This window comes from Anser brachyrhynchus (assembly GCF_964034855.1).
Source record: "Anser brachyrhynchus genome assembly, chromosome: 2".
In the NCBI taxonomy this organism is placed as follows: domain Eukaryota; kingdom Metazoa; phylum Chordata; class Aves; order Anseriformes; family Anatidae; genus Anser; species Anser brachyrhynchus.
The window spans coordinates 72,193,348-72,208,649 of NC_137695.1; the positions used below are offsets into that span (position 1 = coordinate 72,193,348).

Below are 15,302 nucleotides of genomic sequence, written 5' to 3' on the forward strand. Positions count from 1 at the left end.
AAGAGATGTCTAGCAGGAGAAGAAAAGGAGAACTCTGAAGGGCTTTCTGGATGAAAATATTAAAGCTGAAAAGTGTGACTCTGGCATCAACAGTAGTTGCAAACGCTTTGTATGTACGTAGACCTGTAAACAGACAAAAAAAAATATTGCATGCTGATGAGTTTTTTGGTTTTGGTTTGTTTTTAAGCAGCTTGGTAGTTGCACAGAATATTTAAATATCTCATCAAGCACTTGCAAGATATTTTGGTCCTATGCAGTTGCCAAATACAAAGCAGATGAATTAGTTTGTGTTCCCCTGTGTGGTGAGTGTGCTGTTAGCGATGTGTCAGGTGAAGCTGGGAGTGGTGGTTATGTGTCTGTTTCTTCTGGGAGACCTTCTCAACTCGTGTGATAGAATTAGATGTGTATATTTTTTAGTGTATTAAAATTACCCAGACAAAAGTAATTACACATCACCCCCTTCCTTCTTTCCCCCCTTCCTTCTTTCCCCCCTTCCTTCTTTCCCCCTTCCTTTTTTTTTTTTTCTTCTTCTGAATTATAGGGCAGGATTTGCATGACATAAAGTGTTTTGGTTTTGGGGCTATACTTCTCACTTGAATATTTCCTTGAGCATTTCAAAAACCTGGAGACCAAGTGTTTAAAATAAAGTTTTTAGGTCTACGTATGAAAAAATTAATTAGACTGCCTAATAAAGGATACATTTTTTTTGCAATGTCCATAACACGTTTGCAAAATAAGTAGTAGCAATAGAATTAAGCTGTAAATGTTTTCCACATACCAATAAACACTGAGCTGAATCAAATGCTTAATTTATGAAAAAATTACATCTATGCAAATTAGCTTAAGCAATATTAAACAATGATTAGGCTGTAGTTATTACTGCAAGACTCTTGTTTGCAGCAATAGGAAAAGTCACTCTTCTGTAAATATAGAACTAGGCTTTTTGCATAAGGAAAAGAGGCACCATGACAGCAGCTATGATGAAGATCAGAAGAAGCAACCATCTTGAAGTACTTCAGCACTTCTGATCATTTACCAAGAATTACCAAAATTATCTTTTTTTTTTTTTTTTAAAGAACAGGTTATTTTCTCAATCTGTATAAAGCCCGGTAGACTAATTCCCAAGCTCAAACAAAGTGATTCTTTTTCTAATTTTTTTCTTTTCTGAAATGATCATTGAGTTTATCAAACACAATGATTCATTTTCTTTCTAATTTTTTCTTTTCTGAAACAATCATTGAGTTTACCAAACAACCCTAGCTTTACCTTACCCTGTAATGGCTCTCAGGATAATGCAACTTTCCTTTTTAGCATCTGGTTAAATCCATTTTCTGCTGCATTGTATGTGTGGGTCAATTGGACAGACAAGCTGTGGAGGTCATGTGGACTTTGTCTTGAAGGTTATACCAAGGACATTAATGTAAATACTTGTAAGGAAATGGTATTACAGTTTCAACATCAGAAAGAGTTATCCTTGCCTCTGAATCAGAACACTAGCTTTAATAGAACATTTAGCTGCTGATGACAAAATACCCTATAGACTACTGCTGTAAGTGATTATTTCAGGTTTTCTTTTTCCCTTCCCCTTTCTAGAGATCGTTAACCATACACTGACCAAACTTTTGTCTCAGCATTAACATTCAACCCAATCTCTCATGGTAATGACAAGTTAGCAAGTAAGAATAGTTTCTGTTTTACACACCCATATTCATGTAAGAAATAAATTTTGGAATTCATAGCAGAACACTTGACATGCAAAACATCATACTAAAGTTAAGGTTTTAGGCCCTGTCAATCTTTTTGAACGATATAAACACCTCTCCCCCCACCCCCTCCCCACCTTTCCCCGTAAGAATGGGGATTAGAGAACAAATTAACAGAGACAACGTATTCATGGTGATTCTCTATACCTACTAGTGTGGGTTGTCCTGTATTAGTGCTGAAATAGGAGGGCAAATCAGGTAATTCATTGGAGAAATGATTTTAAATACACTCCATGCTGAACAAAAACCGCCAACTATGCATGAGCCATAAGAGACTGACAGCAGTGATATGGCTAGAGTCTCAAAGCTGGGATGTTCTCTGTGTTTTTTGAAGAATGTGCATTGAGGAAATGTTGCTCACTGTCCTGTATGGACAAAGAGTATGTATGGAGATCTTCGATTTTGGTAGGAGCATCACAGTCCCAAAGTGCTGGAGGGTCACTGGCTTAGCTTGGTTTGGTGTAGAAGGGTGTCTGATGCAACTTAATATTCCATAAAAAAACAGTAGCAGGTATTTGTTGTATTTATTTCTGCCTTTGGATCCAGAACAGGGTCAAAGAGACTTAAACTTTGTAGCTGTTGAATTCTTAAGGCTGTTATTTTGGAAACGATGCTTGAAGCATGCTAGGGAGAGGTCGTAGTCTTCTATGAACAATTGTTCATGTTGTTGTTGATGGCTCATTGCATGTTACTCCGACTTTTATAGAGGCTGCCATTTCATGTGTACGCTCAAGCCTGAGAATTGGGAAGGCTTCCAGACAGATTTGCTTCTCAGAGATAGCAAAAAAATGTAGGGGAATCAACTCTTCAAGGAAGAACATACGCAACTTGTTATTGTAGGCTATGTCACTGCATCTTGCTGAAGTCCTTCCTTGGAAAAGAAATGGCTGAACAACCACTAGCTGATCGTTCTGTTGGTATTTGTCATGCTTACAACTATGTCATGAAGATGCCTTGATTTAAGAGGAATGACAAGCTTATAGGTACTTTACTGATAATCCTAAAATGTTCTTCTTTTTTTTTTTTTTTTTAATAAAAGAAAAAAAGCACATAGAAATAAACCAATTCCTGAATGTGTAAATGCGGGTAATAATTCTGCCCTGCTCTGCATCAAGTGATCCAGTCCAACTCTTTGCTTTCTAACTTCTCTGAATAAAGTGTGTGTCATGGAGCAGACTGAATCAACATACCATGACGTTATAAATGAGTTGAAAATGTGAGGTCAGTCTGCTTGTAAACTTAGGCCAGCAGGAGCTGTGCATGGTTCATTGACAAATAATAAGGTAACTTAGCCAAGGTACATATCAAATTGCAGCATGGGATCTCGTGGCTCTGCACCAGAAGTAGAATTTACAGGGAAGCAAAGCTTTGAGCAGAAAAAACTACTACCAAAGTACACGCAGGGAAGGCTCTCTGGAAGCATTAAGTGGGCAATGATGTGCTCATACTCTCCAAGTCTAGGGAAAAAACACAGATGTACTCATCTTGAATGGAGCCACCTGGCTGCATGTTTGTGGTATGATCTGGCATGGTACTTGTCAGTTGAAAATCTCCCTGAGTCTATGCTTCTGTTCCTCTTTCATACAGGTAACAGCAATGCATATGATCATCTGCTTCTGTTTATTATTCTTCTGGTGTTGTATTTCCTTGGCTTAATTAGCAGCAGTGGTTGTGGGTCAGGGATTCAACAGGAGTAACAAATTGAACTATGTTAAGTACTCAGCCCAAGATATGAGGAGGTGGCATAGGATTCTAATAGTCAGAAGCCATTTGTCTAACTGTTAAGTATAGTGTAGATTTCTAATGTTTTTATTTGCTTTCCATGGACCTGTTGCTTCCATGAGTGCAACTAATGTTTAAGGTATTGCCGTTTATTTTATTTTGATTTCCTTTTAGATAGATCAGAAATACTATACTTACTGAGTTCTTTTGCTCTTGCAACATAAACATGGTGTGCTCTTTAAGAAGCTGCTCAGCTTTGATGTCTGAGCTCCCTGACTCATGTTTGAGATGGCGTGACTCAGAGAGAACTGTTGACTTGGATTGGTATCATCAAATAAATTGGACCTTAAGGAGGCTCTGAAAACCCAGCATGGAATTTAATTGGAGAGAGTCATTACTGAATTCACCAGGAATACCTAGTTTTTCTGTCACCAGTCTTTTTGTCCTTCTCTATGTATAATTCTATTCTATATTTAACTGCATTAACTCTGGTTTCTGGGTCAGAGAAGTAGATAAATCTTTAAATGCCCTGTGCTCTATATGCAATTGCATGTGAGGGGAAAAAAAAAAAGCCTTCGTGTAACAAATCTTTCCTTAGTATATTTTGAAACTTCTTTTTTTTTGTTGTGTGTCTCTCTTTAAAGTTTGTTAGGGCGTGGAGGAGAAGTATGGAACTGAAATTCTGTAAGTGTTAGATAACAGAAAAAAATGTATATTTACTTTTTTGTTCAGCTTCTGTAAGCTTTTGTTTCAAAAGCTGCTGCACTGTGTTGTGGAGAGCTGACAGGTGGGATCTGCCAAGGGCAGCAGCCCTCCCTGTGATGGAGACGTGTCTTGCCACCCCTAGGTTCAGTGGGAATTCCTGCCATCTGAATTAAAACCAAAAGTTTGTGTTCACTGGGCTTGCCCCAGCCCAGAGCTTGGCAAGGATTCTTCCCAGCATTTGACTCCCAATACAGCCCCATAACTGTTCCTCCATCTATGTTTTCTTGATTTGGTACCACTTTCATATACCTTATGGTCAAGCTATTTTTATTTTAATTGACTCTTGGTTGCTGAAGGTCATGTGGTGTAAAAAAATCTTCCAGTAAGGTAAGAGCCAGAGGTAACACAGGTGCTGTGGCACCCAGTACAAAGGTGTGTGCAGAGCTGGCAGGCTTGGCTGTATTCGTTCTGAATTCTGCAGAACAAGCAGCAGGTGATGGCTCCTCAGGCCTGGGATGGTGGGTTGTCTCACAGTTCGAATGCAGTGCTAGCTAGAAGGCTGGTGTCAGTACCAGTGTAGAACTACACTCAATTTGATGAGTGCTCCCAGAGCTCTGGGATGGGATAAAATCACTTGCCTGTTCTTCTAGGGGCTGGGCCATCTGGCCCATCAGCTTCAGATAAGGCCTGACTCTGCTTGGATTATCCTTGTGGTGTTCTCCTTCTTTCTCCCATGGTGGGTCAGTTCTGGAGGGAAGCTGAAGTTCTCACCTAAGAGAGCCACCTCAGGTCTAGTGGGACTTCAGCTACTGAAATCAGTTGTGTTGCTTCTACTACTGAAATTAGTTATGAGCTGCCTTTGGAGATGGGTAGTTTCTCACATATGGTGCTGTTATTGAGCCGCTAAGCCTGTAGGCACTCAGCTTGGTTTGTAGATCACCAGCTTCAGCTGGCAGCTTACAAAGGAAAGTTGACATGGCACGTCTGGCCATTGAACTTCTGTTTCCACTTTGTTCCTTCAGGAAACAGATGGAGCTTAGAAAACTTGTGGTTTGTAATTTTTTGAATACTTTAATCACGCAACTAGAACAATCTGTTGCTTCTTTCACAGTCTCACGATTGTTAATGAAAATTGAGGCGATATAGGTACCACACATAAATACAACACTGTTTGGACACATCTTATTATTATTTCAGCTTGGGGGGGAGGAGCATTGGATATGTAATTGTAATTGTTGAAAGCCTCAGTGTTGCATGGAGCGATAAAGGTGAAGGAGTAAAAACAAAAGTACAAAGGCACAAACTAGCCCCCTTGGTGTTTAAAAGACTGAATTTTTTCTTCTTGTCAGTGCACAACACGCACAAAACATGTGGCTCAGTTTAATGATTTTCTTAAAGCTTGTTGATAAACAGCTTTGATAGCTGAAGAATGGAGTCAATGGGTAGTTATGAGAAACTAAATGGTTCTACTGTAATTGGTTTAACATTGTAGATCCATCTTTTCTTGTCACATAAAGACAAGCCTTCTCTGCAGAGTATAGCCACTAAGGATTTACATAGTTGGCCACTGGATGCCAGTATTGCTCTGCAAAAACTGGTAGGGGGAAACTTATTTTTGTGACTAATATTGCAATGACTGCTCCAATATCAGAAGCATTTTCTCACTTGTTTTCTAAACCAGGATAAAGGGTAGGTAAAGTGCTAGATGAAACATACACTTCATATTACTTTCTTGAGGCACTGTCCACAGAGAGGTTGTTGATTTATATTTGACTCGTGTTAATGTACATTAGATTTCAGTCTCAGCCATAGCACCGTATTTTGTAATGAAAATAACATCTTTGTGGTTGGCCTCTTTTAAACTGTCTTTAATCTGTTCTGCTGCTTGTCTTTGCTACATTGGGGTAGCTTGCAGAAGGGAATACTCTTTGCTAACTCAGGACTTAAAATCCTGGCACTGGCCGCACAAATCTGTGGCGATTTAAAGCATCCTGTGTACATGGGCAGAATTCCAGGATTTATAGGACTTAGGAATTTGAAAACAGTGGCTTCTGTCTTTGTGTCTAGAAGTTCATACAGGAAGACACAGTGGGTTTATTTACTGGTTAATCGTGTCAAGGTATTTGTCAAGGAGATACTTCAAATGGTTATCAGAGTCCAAAATGAGGGTTAGCATCTTTTTTTTTTTTTTTGAGATGCCTTGTGCTTGTGAATGTTTAAAAAAAATGACAGTCATCAACTTTGTCACTATTGCCACAAAGATTACAGTAAAGAACACATAAAGGAGCACACCACTGTTCACCTCAGGCTGTGCATTCATTTAACAAAGAGACACTGGATTTGGCAAACCTAACTGCCATATTGAAACACTTGAGTAGGGAGGTATGCTTTCTCTGTTTCATGTCAGTCCAACATGCCATCTCATGTGCTGGAGCTAGCATGAAAAATCATTACTTCTCAGCGAAGCGGCCTCTGGGCAAGTAATCAATGGATGAAATGGAAACGATGGTGACTTCATTATTCACCTTTAGCCTTGCCATTGTTTTTCTTTGTTCCTAGAAAAAGTAACAGCTTTTCCCTTTAAGTATCCCTTAGAAATAACGTTAGCCTGGAAGTAGCTGAGTTACGGCTATCGGAGAGGTCAATCATTTCAAAGTTTTATTAACTGATTTGGAGAAATGAGCAAAAGAGGTTTTTGTAAGATCCTTCTGTTCAGGGGACTTGAGAGGTTGTTTAACAGCAGGGTCCATTTGTTCTGTTTTAGAGGAAGGGTTATTTAAAAAAAAAAAAAGGCACTAGCCTAACATTAATTAAGATTAATGTATTTCAGACCACAGAATGCTGGCAGGGATTTGGAGGTTGAACTAACTGTATGGCTCATACTTGGTGACCAAAACTCGCGTCCTGTTCGTTAGCCAGGTACTCTGAATCCTGTTCCTCTTAGTCTGACTGTGTCGTGCTCATTACAAGGAGGAGGTATGGCTGATAAGGTCCAGGGCCAGCTGAGAGATGGTGTGGCTGAAAGCAGTTTCCTTTCTCTCCAGTGATTTTAGTGAGAGTGCTGCCAGACAGCACTGTAGGGAGGACTCAGCAAGGGCTTATTCCTCTGTTTTTGGGCAGCTGCTTTTAAGCTGAGGCTCTAGAACTTTTGCTCACCTGAACTCCATGGAGCTCTAGCTGTGTCACACCTGAAGTTCATAGGATATCCCAAGTTGGAAGGGACTCAAAAGGATCATCAAGTCCAACTCCTGGCTTCATGCAAGACCACCCAAAAATCAAAACAAATGTGTTGCCCAACTGCTTCTTGAACACCGTCAGGCTCAGAGCCATGACTTCATCCCTGGGGAACGTGTCCCAGTGCCCAACCACCCTCTTGATGCAGAACCTTTTCCTAATACCTAGCCTGACCCTCCCCTGTCCCAGCTCCATGCCGTTCCCTCGGGTCCTGTCACCGTCCCCAGAGAGCAGAGCTCAGCGCCTGCCCCTCCGCTCCCCTCGTGAGGGAGCTGCAGGCCGCCATGAGGCCTCCCCTCGGCCTGCTCTGCTCTGGGCTGAACAAGCCAAGGGACCTCATCTGCTCCTCAGACATCTTTCCATCTAGATCCTTCACCATCTTTGTAGCCCTCCTTTGGACACTCTCAAATAGTTTTATGTCCTTTTTATACTGTGGTGCTTAAAACCGCACACAGTGCTTGAGGTGAAGCCACACCAGTGCAGAGCAGAGCTGGACAGTCACTTCCCACTTCCCACATGTGGTGCTGGCAGCCTTAGCAGCACACCAGCCAACATCAAGGGAGTGGTTTGCACCACCTCATGAGATGCCTCACTTCTGGTTGAGAAATAGCCACTGGAGCATTTTGTGTAACCTTCAGTTTGTGTCTCAAGAAGGATCCAAAGAGCAAAGCAAAGTCACTAGGCAAGTTTTTGTGTTTTGCAGGAAAACCAACAGTGAGGGTAAGGATTTAAATGTATAGGAAAAAGGAGGGAGAAAGATGGATCTGTGCAGTCCAGGGAAAAGCTCAAGATGAACACAGGAAAAAGGGCTCTGTGGATTTGTGGATGCTCTGACCCTCCTGGAGCTTGTGCAGAAGAAATCCTAAGAGGGAGAAGAGGTGAAAGCCCTGAAGAAATACCAGCCTATTTTTTCTGTTGTTGTGGTTGCAATATCCCTGATATAATGATTTTCTGTAGCCACTTAGAACTGATCTTGTCCCAAATTCATGTAGTTTAGGAACCAAAGAGATCATTCTGGCCAATGCTTATGTCCAAGATCTGTGTCATTTTTTACCAGTTTTCTTTCAAAATGAGTTTTTAAGTTTTTCCTTGCTGTATGTGATTTTTACTTTATTTTACTTTATTTTTAGAAACGCCTTAGCAAGCAGAGTACCTAAAACCTATGAAGTGCACAGAATGCACTGGAGAATACATACATTCTTGTTTAATTTTTTCTTACTGTCATTTTAGATGTAGACAGAACTAACCAACAAAGAAATATGACTGAACAAAATACAGTATTTTAGTTCTTGGTGTACTCTTTCTCTTTCAAACATTTTCTGTTCAAATAAATCTCTTCTTGTCTGGCAAGAGAAGAAGAAAAAACTTTTCTGAAGGAGCAATCAAGAGCTAATCCAGCCATCTCTGCTAAAACTCCTCAAAAGCAGAAACCCTTCAAATATGCCTCAGGACCCAACAGCTAGCTTTCAGTAACTAAAGGAGTCTCCCCAAAGCTCTGCTGGACCATGTATCTCACTTTTTTTCTTTGAAAGCATTTCTCCAGAGGCCTGAGGCTCTGTGCAGACATTGCTGTTCAGCATCAGGATTCTTCAGCATTGCTGAGCCACACGCACGTTAGCTATAGACTGTTCTGGCATCAGTCAAAACCCAGACGGTAGCAAAACAAATGCTGAAAATTTTACTGGGATAATAAAGGGTCAGATTTATTCTTTTGAAACTCGAGGTGCAAAGACTTCCATATATAACCCCGTGAGCAGCAGATAGATTGAGAAGTTCTGCCACACTTTGAAAGAGATGAAGACGTTTTGTCTACCACCTCCAAGGACTGGAATTCAAAGTTGTTAGGTTTTGTGATTAAAAAGCCCACCTGCACAAGTCCTGAGGAGGGAACCCAAAATAAGGACACAGAGGAAGGGACGCTCTGTCCCAGACCCTCCCAGGGCTGTCCCAGGAGAGTGTCAGCCTGTTCACAACCTGTTGTGAAACCCATCACGAGGAGTCATTGGCACTGTGGCTGTTAGTCATATACAAATTCCCAAAAGGAAGTAACCTGAAAAAGACTTCTGGCACCTTCAAAAAAAGCAAACGAGGGGTCTGTTAGAGGGAGCCTGAATCTGGCAGCTTGACGGAGACGAGGCTGCTGCAGCTCCATGCCCCCATGTCCGACCAGGAGCCAATATTGCCAATAGGGGCACACAGACACGGCAGCACATACCCACACGTGCGTGTGGCTGGCCACACCGATCAGCGCAGCCAGGCACACTTTGCATGCATACAAACAGCACCAGCGGCCTCCTCAGGTCCTGGAAGGTGAGGATGAAGGTCTGTTAGTGGGAAATACATGTACACACGTGGCACAGCTGGGAACCAGATTCGTAGCACTTGAACAGCTGTTGTCCACAGCTGCCTGATGAGATGGACTCCTCCATATGAAAAAGAGGGACAGGACATATTTGGTTTGGGGCAGGGCTCTCGTTTTCATAGCTTAGAGTGAAGGGAGAAAATCAGCCACTCTGCAGAGGAATGGGAGGACTAGGATGAGAGCTAGTTTAGAAATGTGTGCTATTTCTCTTGATGCCTCTGATTTTTTGGAGGCAAGAAGGGAGATGCTTTCTTCAAGCCCTGTGGAGAAGTGAGACAAAGAGGTGGGTGGTTTTTTTTTCTTTTCTTTTTTTTCTTCTGTGGGATGGTTGGTCACAGTATGAGACTGCTGTAAAGTCAGCTGTTTGCTCTGGTAGATAGTAAGAAGGTGAGGATGAGAGGGTTGCCAGCGGGCTGTGTAGTACCCTTGCTTACAGAGGGGAAAGTGGCTGAATGGGAGATGCTTCCTATCTTCAGCATGCTGTGATACACTGGCAGACATAAAAGACTTTCTTGGGGAGAGAAAGTGGGAAAAAAAATACATTTTTAGCACTCTTTGACATTACTTTTAATTATAGTAAGATAAATAGTTACTATTATATTCAATGATGAGGCTGAAATACAGTATCAGTTTTGTAAATTGATGCTTGGCTTAAAAACGCAGCCCTAATATATCACAGTAACATTTTCATGATTCGTTTTATTTTTTTTTTAATTGTTATAAATAGCTGTTATATCTATGAGCCAAACTATTGCCTTCTCTAAGAATAAGGCAGTTTCAAGTTCTCTTTTTACTTTTTTGGCACACAATGGAGTGCAAGTGGGAAGATCCTTCTCACAGCAGCTTCCAGTTCTGCATCGGTAGATGTCCCAGCACTGCGCTCATATCAAAGGCAGCCAGGCTGCTACAGGAGTGATACACAATGGCCATGTCCAGCGTTCTCCTATTGATAAAAGTTTCAGCAGTGGCCAGTAGCAGGAAATGGGGAAAAAGTGTGATTGGCCAGGAAGATCTGGCAATCTCCTGATCTTGGTGTTTGGCCTAAAGAAATATATGGACTTGGTACTGGATTTGCCCCAGTGAAAAAGGATAAGGAGAGCTGGGCCAGCAGCATCTACCCCACTGAGGAGATGATGAAAACAAAATGCTACTCTCTTTCCTCTCCTTGCAGCTCCTGAGGGGACTCCGCGGGACCTGTTGGGGGCTGGGCTCCCCATGCCTGCAGTTGCAGGGTGCTGGGCCAGGTGCTAAGAGCAGAAAAGATGTGATGAAAGCTGCAGTGAGTGAGATGGAAGAGGTGATGTACAAAACAAAAAGGGGAGGGTGGGTGGGGAAGCAAAATATCGGCATAGCAAAGAGCCCAGTATGATTTGTATGATGACTGGCAACGTGTGAAAATGACCCAAATTCTGGCTTTAATATTGCTAGAAATATATGTTGCATATGCTCAGAGAAGGTCATTCAGTGGCATCTAGTGAAGCAAAGAAAATATTATGAAAAAGGAAACAGATTTTTTATTAAATTTCCCTTTTCCATGTTTCTGTAGAACAACTGTATATAACTATTGTTTTATTGGCCATCTGTAGTAATTAAAAACTCAGTGAGTACAGCTTTCAAACCTGTTGTTCCTTTCCTAGCACAGACGGTCTAGGTTTTGTTTCACTTGTGCTGTAAAACAAAAAAGGCTTCATGTCAGTTAGCTCAGATTTTCACTGCAGTCAGCTGAAATCCTTGTTTTTCCTTTAGTAAGAAGGAAGAGTTACTCAAATTTCTGCTTAGTGCACTGTCCCTTTCAGAAATCACAGCTAACTGGGATTGCATTTCATTGGAAAGCCTAAGCTTTGTATACATTTAATTTCTACATATTTTGTTCTTTTAACTTAAGAAAATTAAGTGGGCTGTATAATAGAAAACAGGTGAATGGGTATCCTGATACACTGTCTTCTGGCTAATTCCCAGATAATGCGAATCTTTTAAAGATATAGTAGAGAACTTAAGTGTTTTTACTGAATGGACAACACTCCTCCATAAATCCTCAGAAGGACTGTTTCGGTCCATAACTTGCTGATTGCTTCAGAGTAGTAAATGGCAGGAGGTGTACTGTGATAACAGTCCTATTACAAAAAAGACAAAACGTTTGTCAAGATAGAACTGGATTCTTCTTTTCTCGACTTTTTAGCCTCAGCATTTTGTTGTTCTGTTTAGATATCTACTGAAGATACAGAGATTGAGGAATTTTAAATATACAATTAAACTTGCAGAAAGAGATGATATGGGTGAAGGATGATTTACCCTCTTCATGTCAAATCTGGTGATCTGAACTTTGAACTGTTAATCTTTCAATATGATCCTAATAAAACTCACAAACTAAAATTAGACACAATGAGGTATTACTCAATGATAGATGTTTCTTTGTAGAGGAATCTTCTTATTTTAGTATGAAATTAAATCTTGAATAGGAGCAGACTCATTTTTCAACTCCATGTTCTAAATTTGATAATGTTACAAACATGAATCTCTTGGTGAGCAGTCACAAGTGACTGCTGCAGCTGCATTTGTTTCAGCGTGCATGGACATCTTGGTGGGTTCTGGGATTCTGAGCATGAACTCAAGTGCACATCTTATAGCTAGCTATCCAGTTTCTTGCAAGAATAAATTGACCTTAGTCTTTAAGTCAATGCTGAGACTTTTTTTTGTGTGTGTGTGTGTGTGCACTCTTGTCCTAAAATTCACCTTTAGAGAACTCTCCTTCAGGGTTTCATTTCCTTTGGGAACTTGTCGTGAAAAGTTATATAAAAAGCACAGTCTTTGTGCGGGGCCAAGATGCTTTGGATATAGACTTGTGCTTAGGGATAAAGAAATAGCTTGGCTTTGCTCCTTTGAATACATATTTGCTGCCCTTTATACATCATGTTTCTAATGATAGACCATAGAAACCACTACCATAGGAATGATGACATATAGTTAACTTACAATTCTTGCATTAGTCCCCCAAAACATGCTAGTCATGGCAGAGATGTTTGTGTTCTATTCCTGAAACTGCTAAATAATCTTATTATCAAAATGTGTCACAAAATGTGAGTTATCAAAACCTGATGTAATCCTGAAGTCCATCTTCCTGAGAGGCCTTAGTGGAAGATGGCCGTTCCAGTTTAGATCTCTACTTTTTCACTGGAAACACTAGAGGTAAGGAAATTGGTGTGTGTGCAAAACCTTGGGGAAGGATGCTTTCCTTATGCATCTTATTTCTTTAATGGTTTAAGTCTAATAAATTTTTCCTTCATCTATTTAGTGTGCCTAGTTAAGCTGTTCAGATTCCATTCAGATGCAGTGTCCATTCTAACATCTTAATTTTGTTGGTAAAATGATAGTAAAATTGCAGCAAATGTGAATGTTTCTTTTGTTTATTTGGTCCTTGCTAGGGAACGTGTTTTCTATGAGCTATAATTCTGGAAAAGATGCAATAAGTAAATAACTGTAAGCAATTAGTGTGAAGACTTACTCAACTGATGAGTAACTGATTTTGTCCTCCTAAGCCAGTTGTCACTGGAATACATTGGTGTAGCTCTGACTTTATTGGAGCCATGAATGTTGGTTTATGTTATCTAAAGGTGTCATGGCTAGGTTGTTGCTTCATTAATTACAAAGGGAGCTGGGAGGAAAGTCTAGTTGGCTACTTCATCTGACTACCTGAACACTTGTTTCAGTTTTGTCTCATTGGTTCATTTATTCTTGGAGTTTAAAAGCTGTACCAAAAGTTAAATAAAACAACCCTATGCATTTCCACATTGCTTCGAAGAGATGGTTAACCTTAAAGCAGGAAGTTACAATGGTCTAAGCCTTTACAGCCCCCCAGCATTTCTTCCTTGGAAGGCAGAAAGTTCAGTGCAAACCTGTGCTGCTCTTTACTTATTCTGCATGCATTGGCTGCTATTTCTAAGGAGCACGAGTGTTTTTTAGAAACAACAGACAATGGGCTGTCTTTTTACTTTCCTATATCAATTTAATTGCATATGTTTTCCAGACAGTAACAATGCTAATTCAGCAAGGCACATGTGCATGTTGCAAAAGCTCTTGTAAAAGAAGAATGATTGAGATTTCACATTTCTGCAGAAGGCAAACACAATAAAATCTCTGCAATTGGCCCATGTTTGCTCTGTCGTTATAAAACTATAAATGGTTTATGGAAACACTGGGATTTATATGTGCATTCATCCTTTAAGGGAAAGAATAGGTCTTAATCCACTGGGGACTTTTCTTACTAGCGATGTTACTCTGGTGTTTCCGCTCCTGCTGCGTATAGCTTTCTGGAATACGGGACAACTTTCACATCTGAGCTTCACTGAGCTCTAAGGCAGATGGGCAACTGAAGGACGACTGCTTTGTCAATAAGTAGACTGCTTAAAAATGACAAATAGTAATGCAGTTACTGCAGTATGTTTCCGATTTAAAAAAAAAAAAAAAAGTCCATTTTGCATTCCTCATCCCAAAACCACATTTAAGTAATGCCAAGAGAAGCAACAGAGTGATCTTTCTTTCATAGCAAAAACACAAGAAAACCTCCTGGTGCTGAGAGGTTAGTGTCCAAGCTTTCATATGTAAACATTGTAAATAGTCACCTCATTACTGAAAGAATGACCTAGCTTCCCATGTCAAAGGATCCATTGGTAAAAGTTAAAATCCATTCCCTTCTTTAAGCGGCCTAATCACATTGTGCCTTCTGGCTTGGAAATATTGCAGTGGTTTGCTTTTGGGGGAGTCTTTTTTCTGTGTTTTTGTCTTTCTTTCTTTCTTTGCTGAAGAGCTTTTGAAACAACTATTAAATAAAGGCAAACAGCTGACAATTCTTTTCTGCCATCAAAGCATGGAAAAATGTAGCCATCTGCCTTTCTGTGTATTGTAAGGGGAAGGAGGGGAAAGCTATGTTAAATATCTGAGGAATGATGAAGTAAGGCAAGCTGTGCGCTCTGATTTTCTCTATCAGCAGCATAACTCATCCATCACTATTACGGTCTGCAGCTGGAGATATTGCAGGGCTCTGACATGAACTGTAGTGGGAGATGGAAACATCCTGGTGAGTTGTCTGGATAGTGCAGTTATGAGGCCTCTGCCGTTACTTCATGTTGTAAATGCTTCTCTGTTGCTGTAAGAAAACTAGTACAGTTTTAAACCAAAAACTTGAATGACTTCTGACTCTTGGAAAGGTCTAGACTGATGACCTGCACTTCCAACTTTGGTTAGTTTTGTTCTTTTTTTTTAATTTTTTTTTTATTTTTTTAAGTGCCACGTACACTGCAACCTTCTTTGCATTTTCCTGTCCTTCAGCTCATGTACAGAGGAGAACCTGTAAGCAGCATCTGAATTTGAAAAGACAGGGTTGACAGTTGCTGCACTCCCCCGCTGAAATGGTCACCAGTAGTTCACATATTCCAGTATTTTCTTTTCTTCCTTGCTCTTCCATTCTCTGCCTGTACTTCTGTTTGATTGTTTTTCTTCCTCTCTCTTTTTCTTCTCCA

At 40.4% G+C, this 15,302-nt stretch overlaps 1 protein-coding gene across 6 annotated transcripts in view; it reads left to right on the forward strand.

The window, feature by feature from the left end:
• The window catches only part of LOC308190442 (uncharacterized protein), a 117,110-nt gene that overhangs the window by 62,379 nt on the left and 39,429 nt on the right, over positions 1 to 15,302 (forward strand). For 2 of the 6 annotated variants that reach the window (XR_013947195.1, XM_080581831.1), the window contains exons 1-2: positions 9,702 to 10,069; positions 10,958 to 11,083. The exons of 3 other annotated variants lie outside the window; for them this stretch is intronic. Coding sequence is in view for 1 of the 3 variants with exons in the window: in XM_080581832.1 (XP_080437958.1) it covers positions 10,958 to 11,083 (126 nt within the window). In the remaining 2 variants the exon portion in view is untranslated. Of the gene's footprint in view, positions 1 to 9,701; positions 10,070 to 10,957; positions 11,084 to 15,302 lie in introns of those variants that run through there. One more of the 6 variants, XM_080581832.1, reaches the window with a different exon arrangement.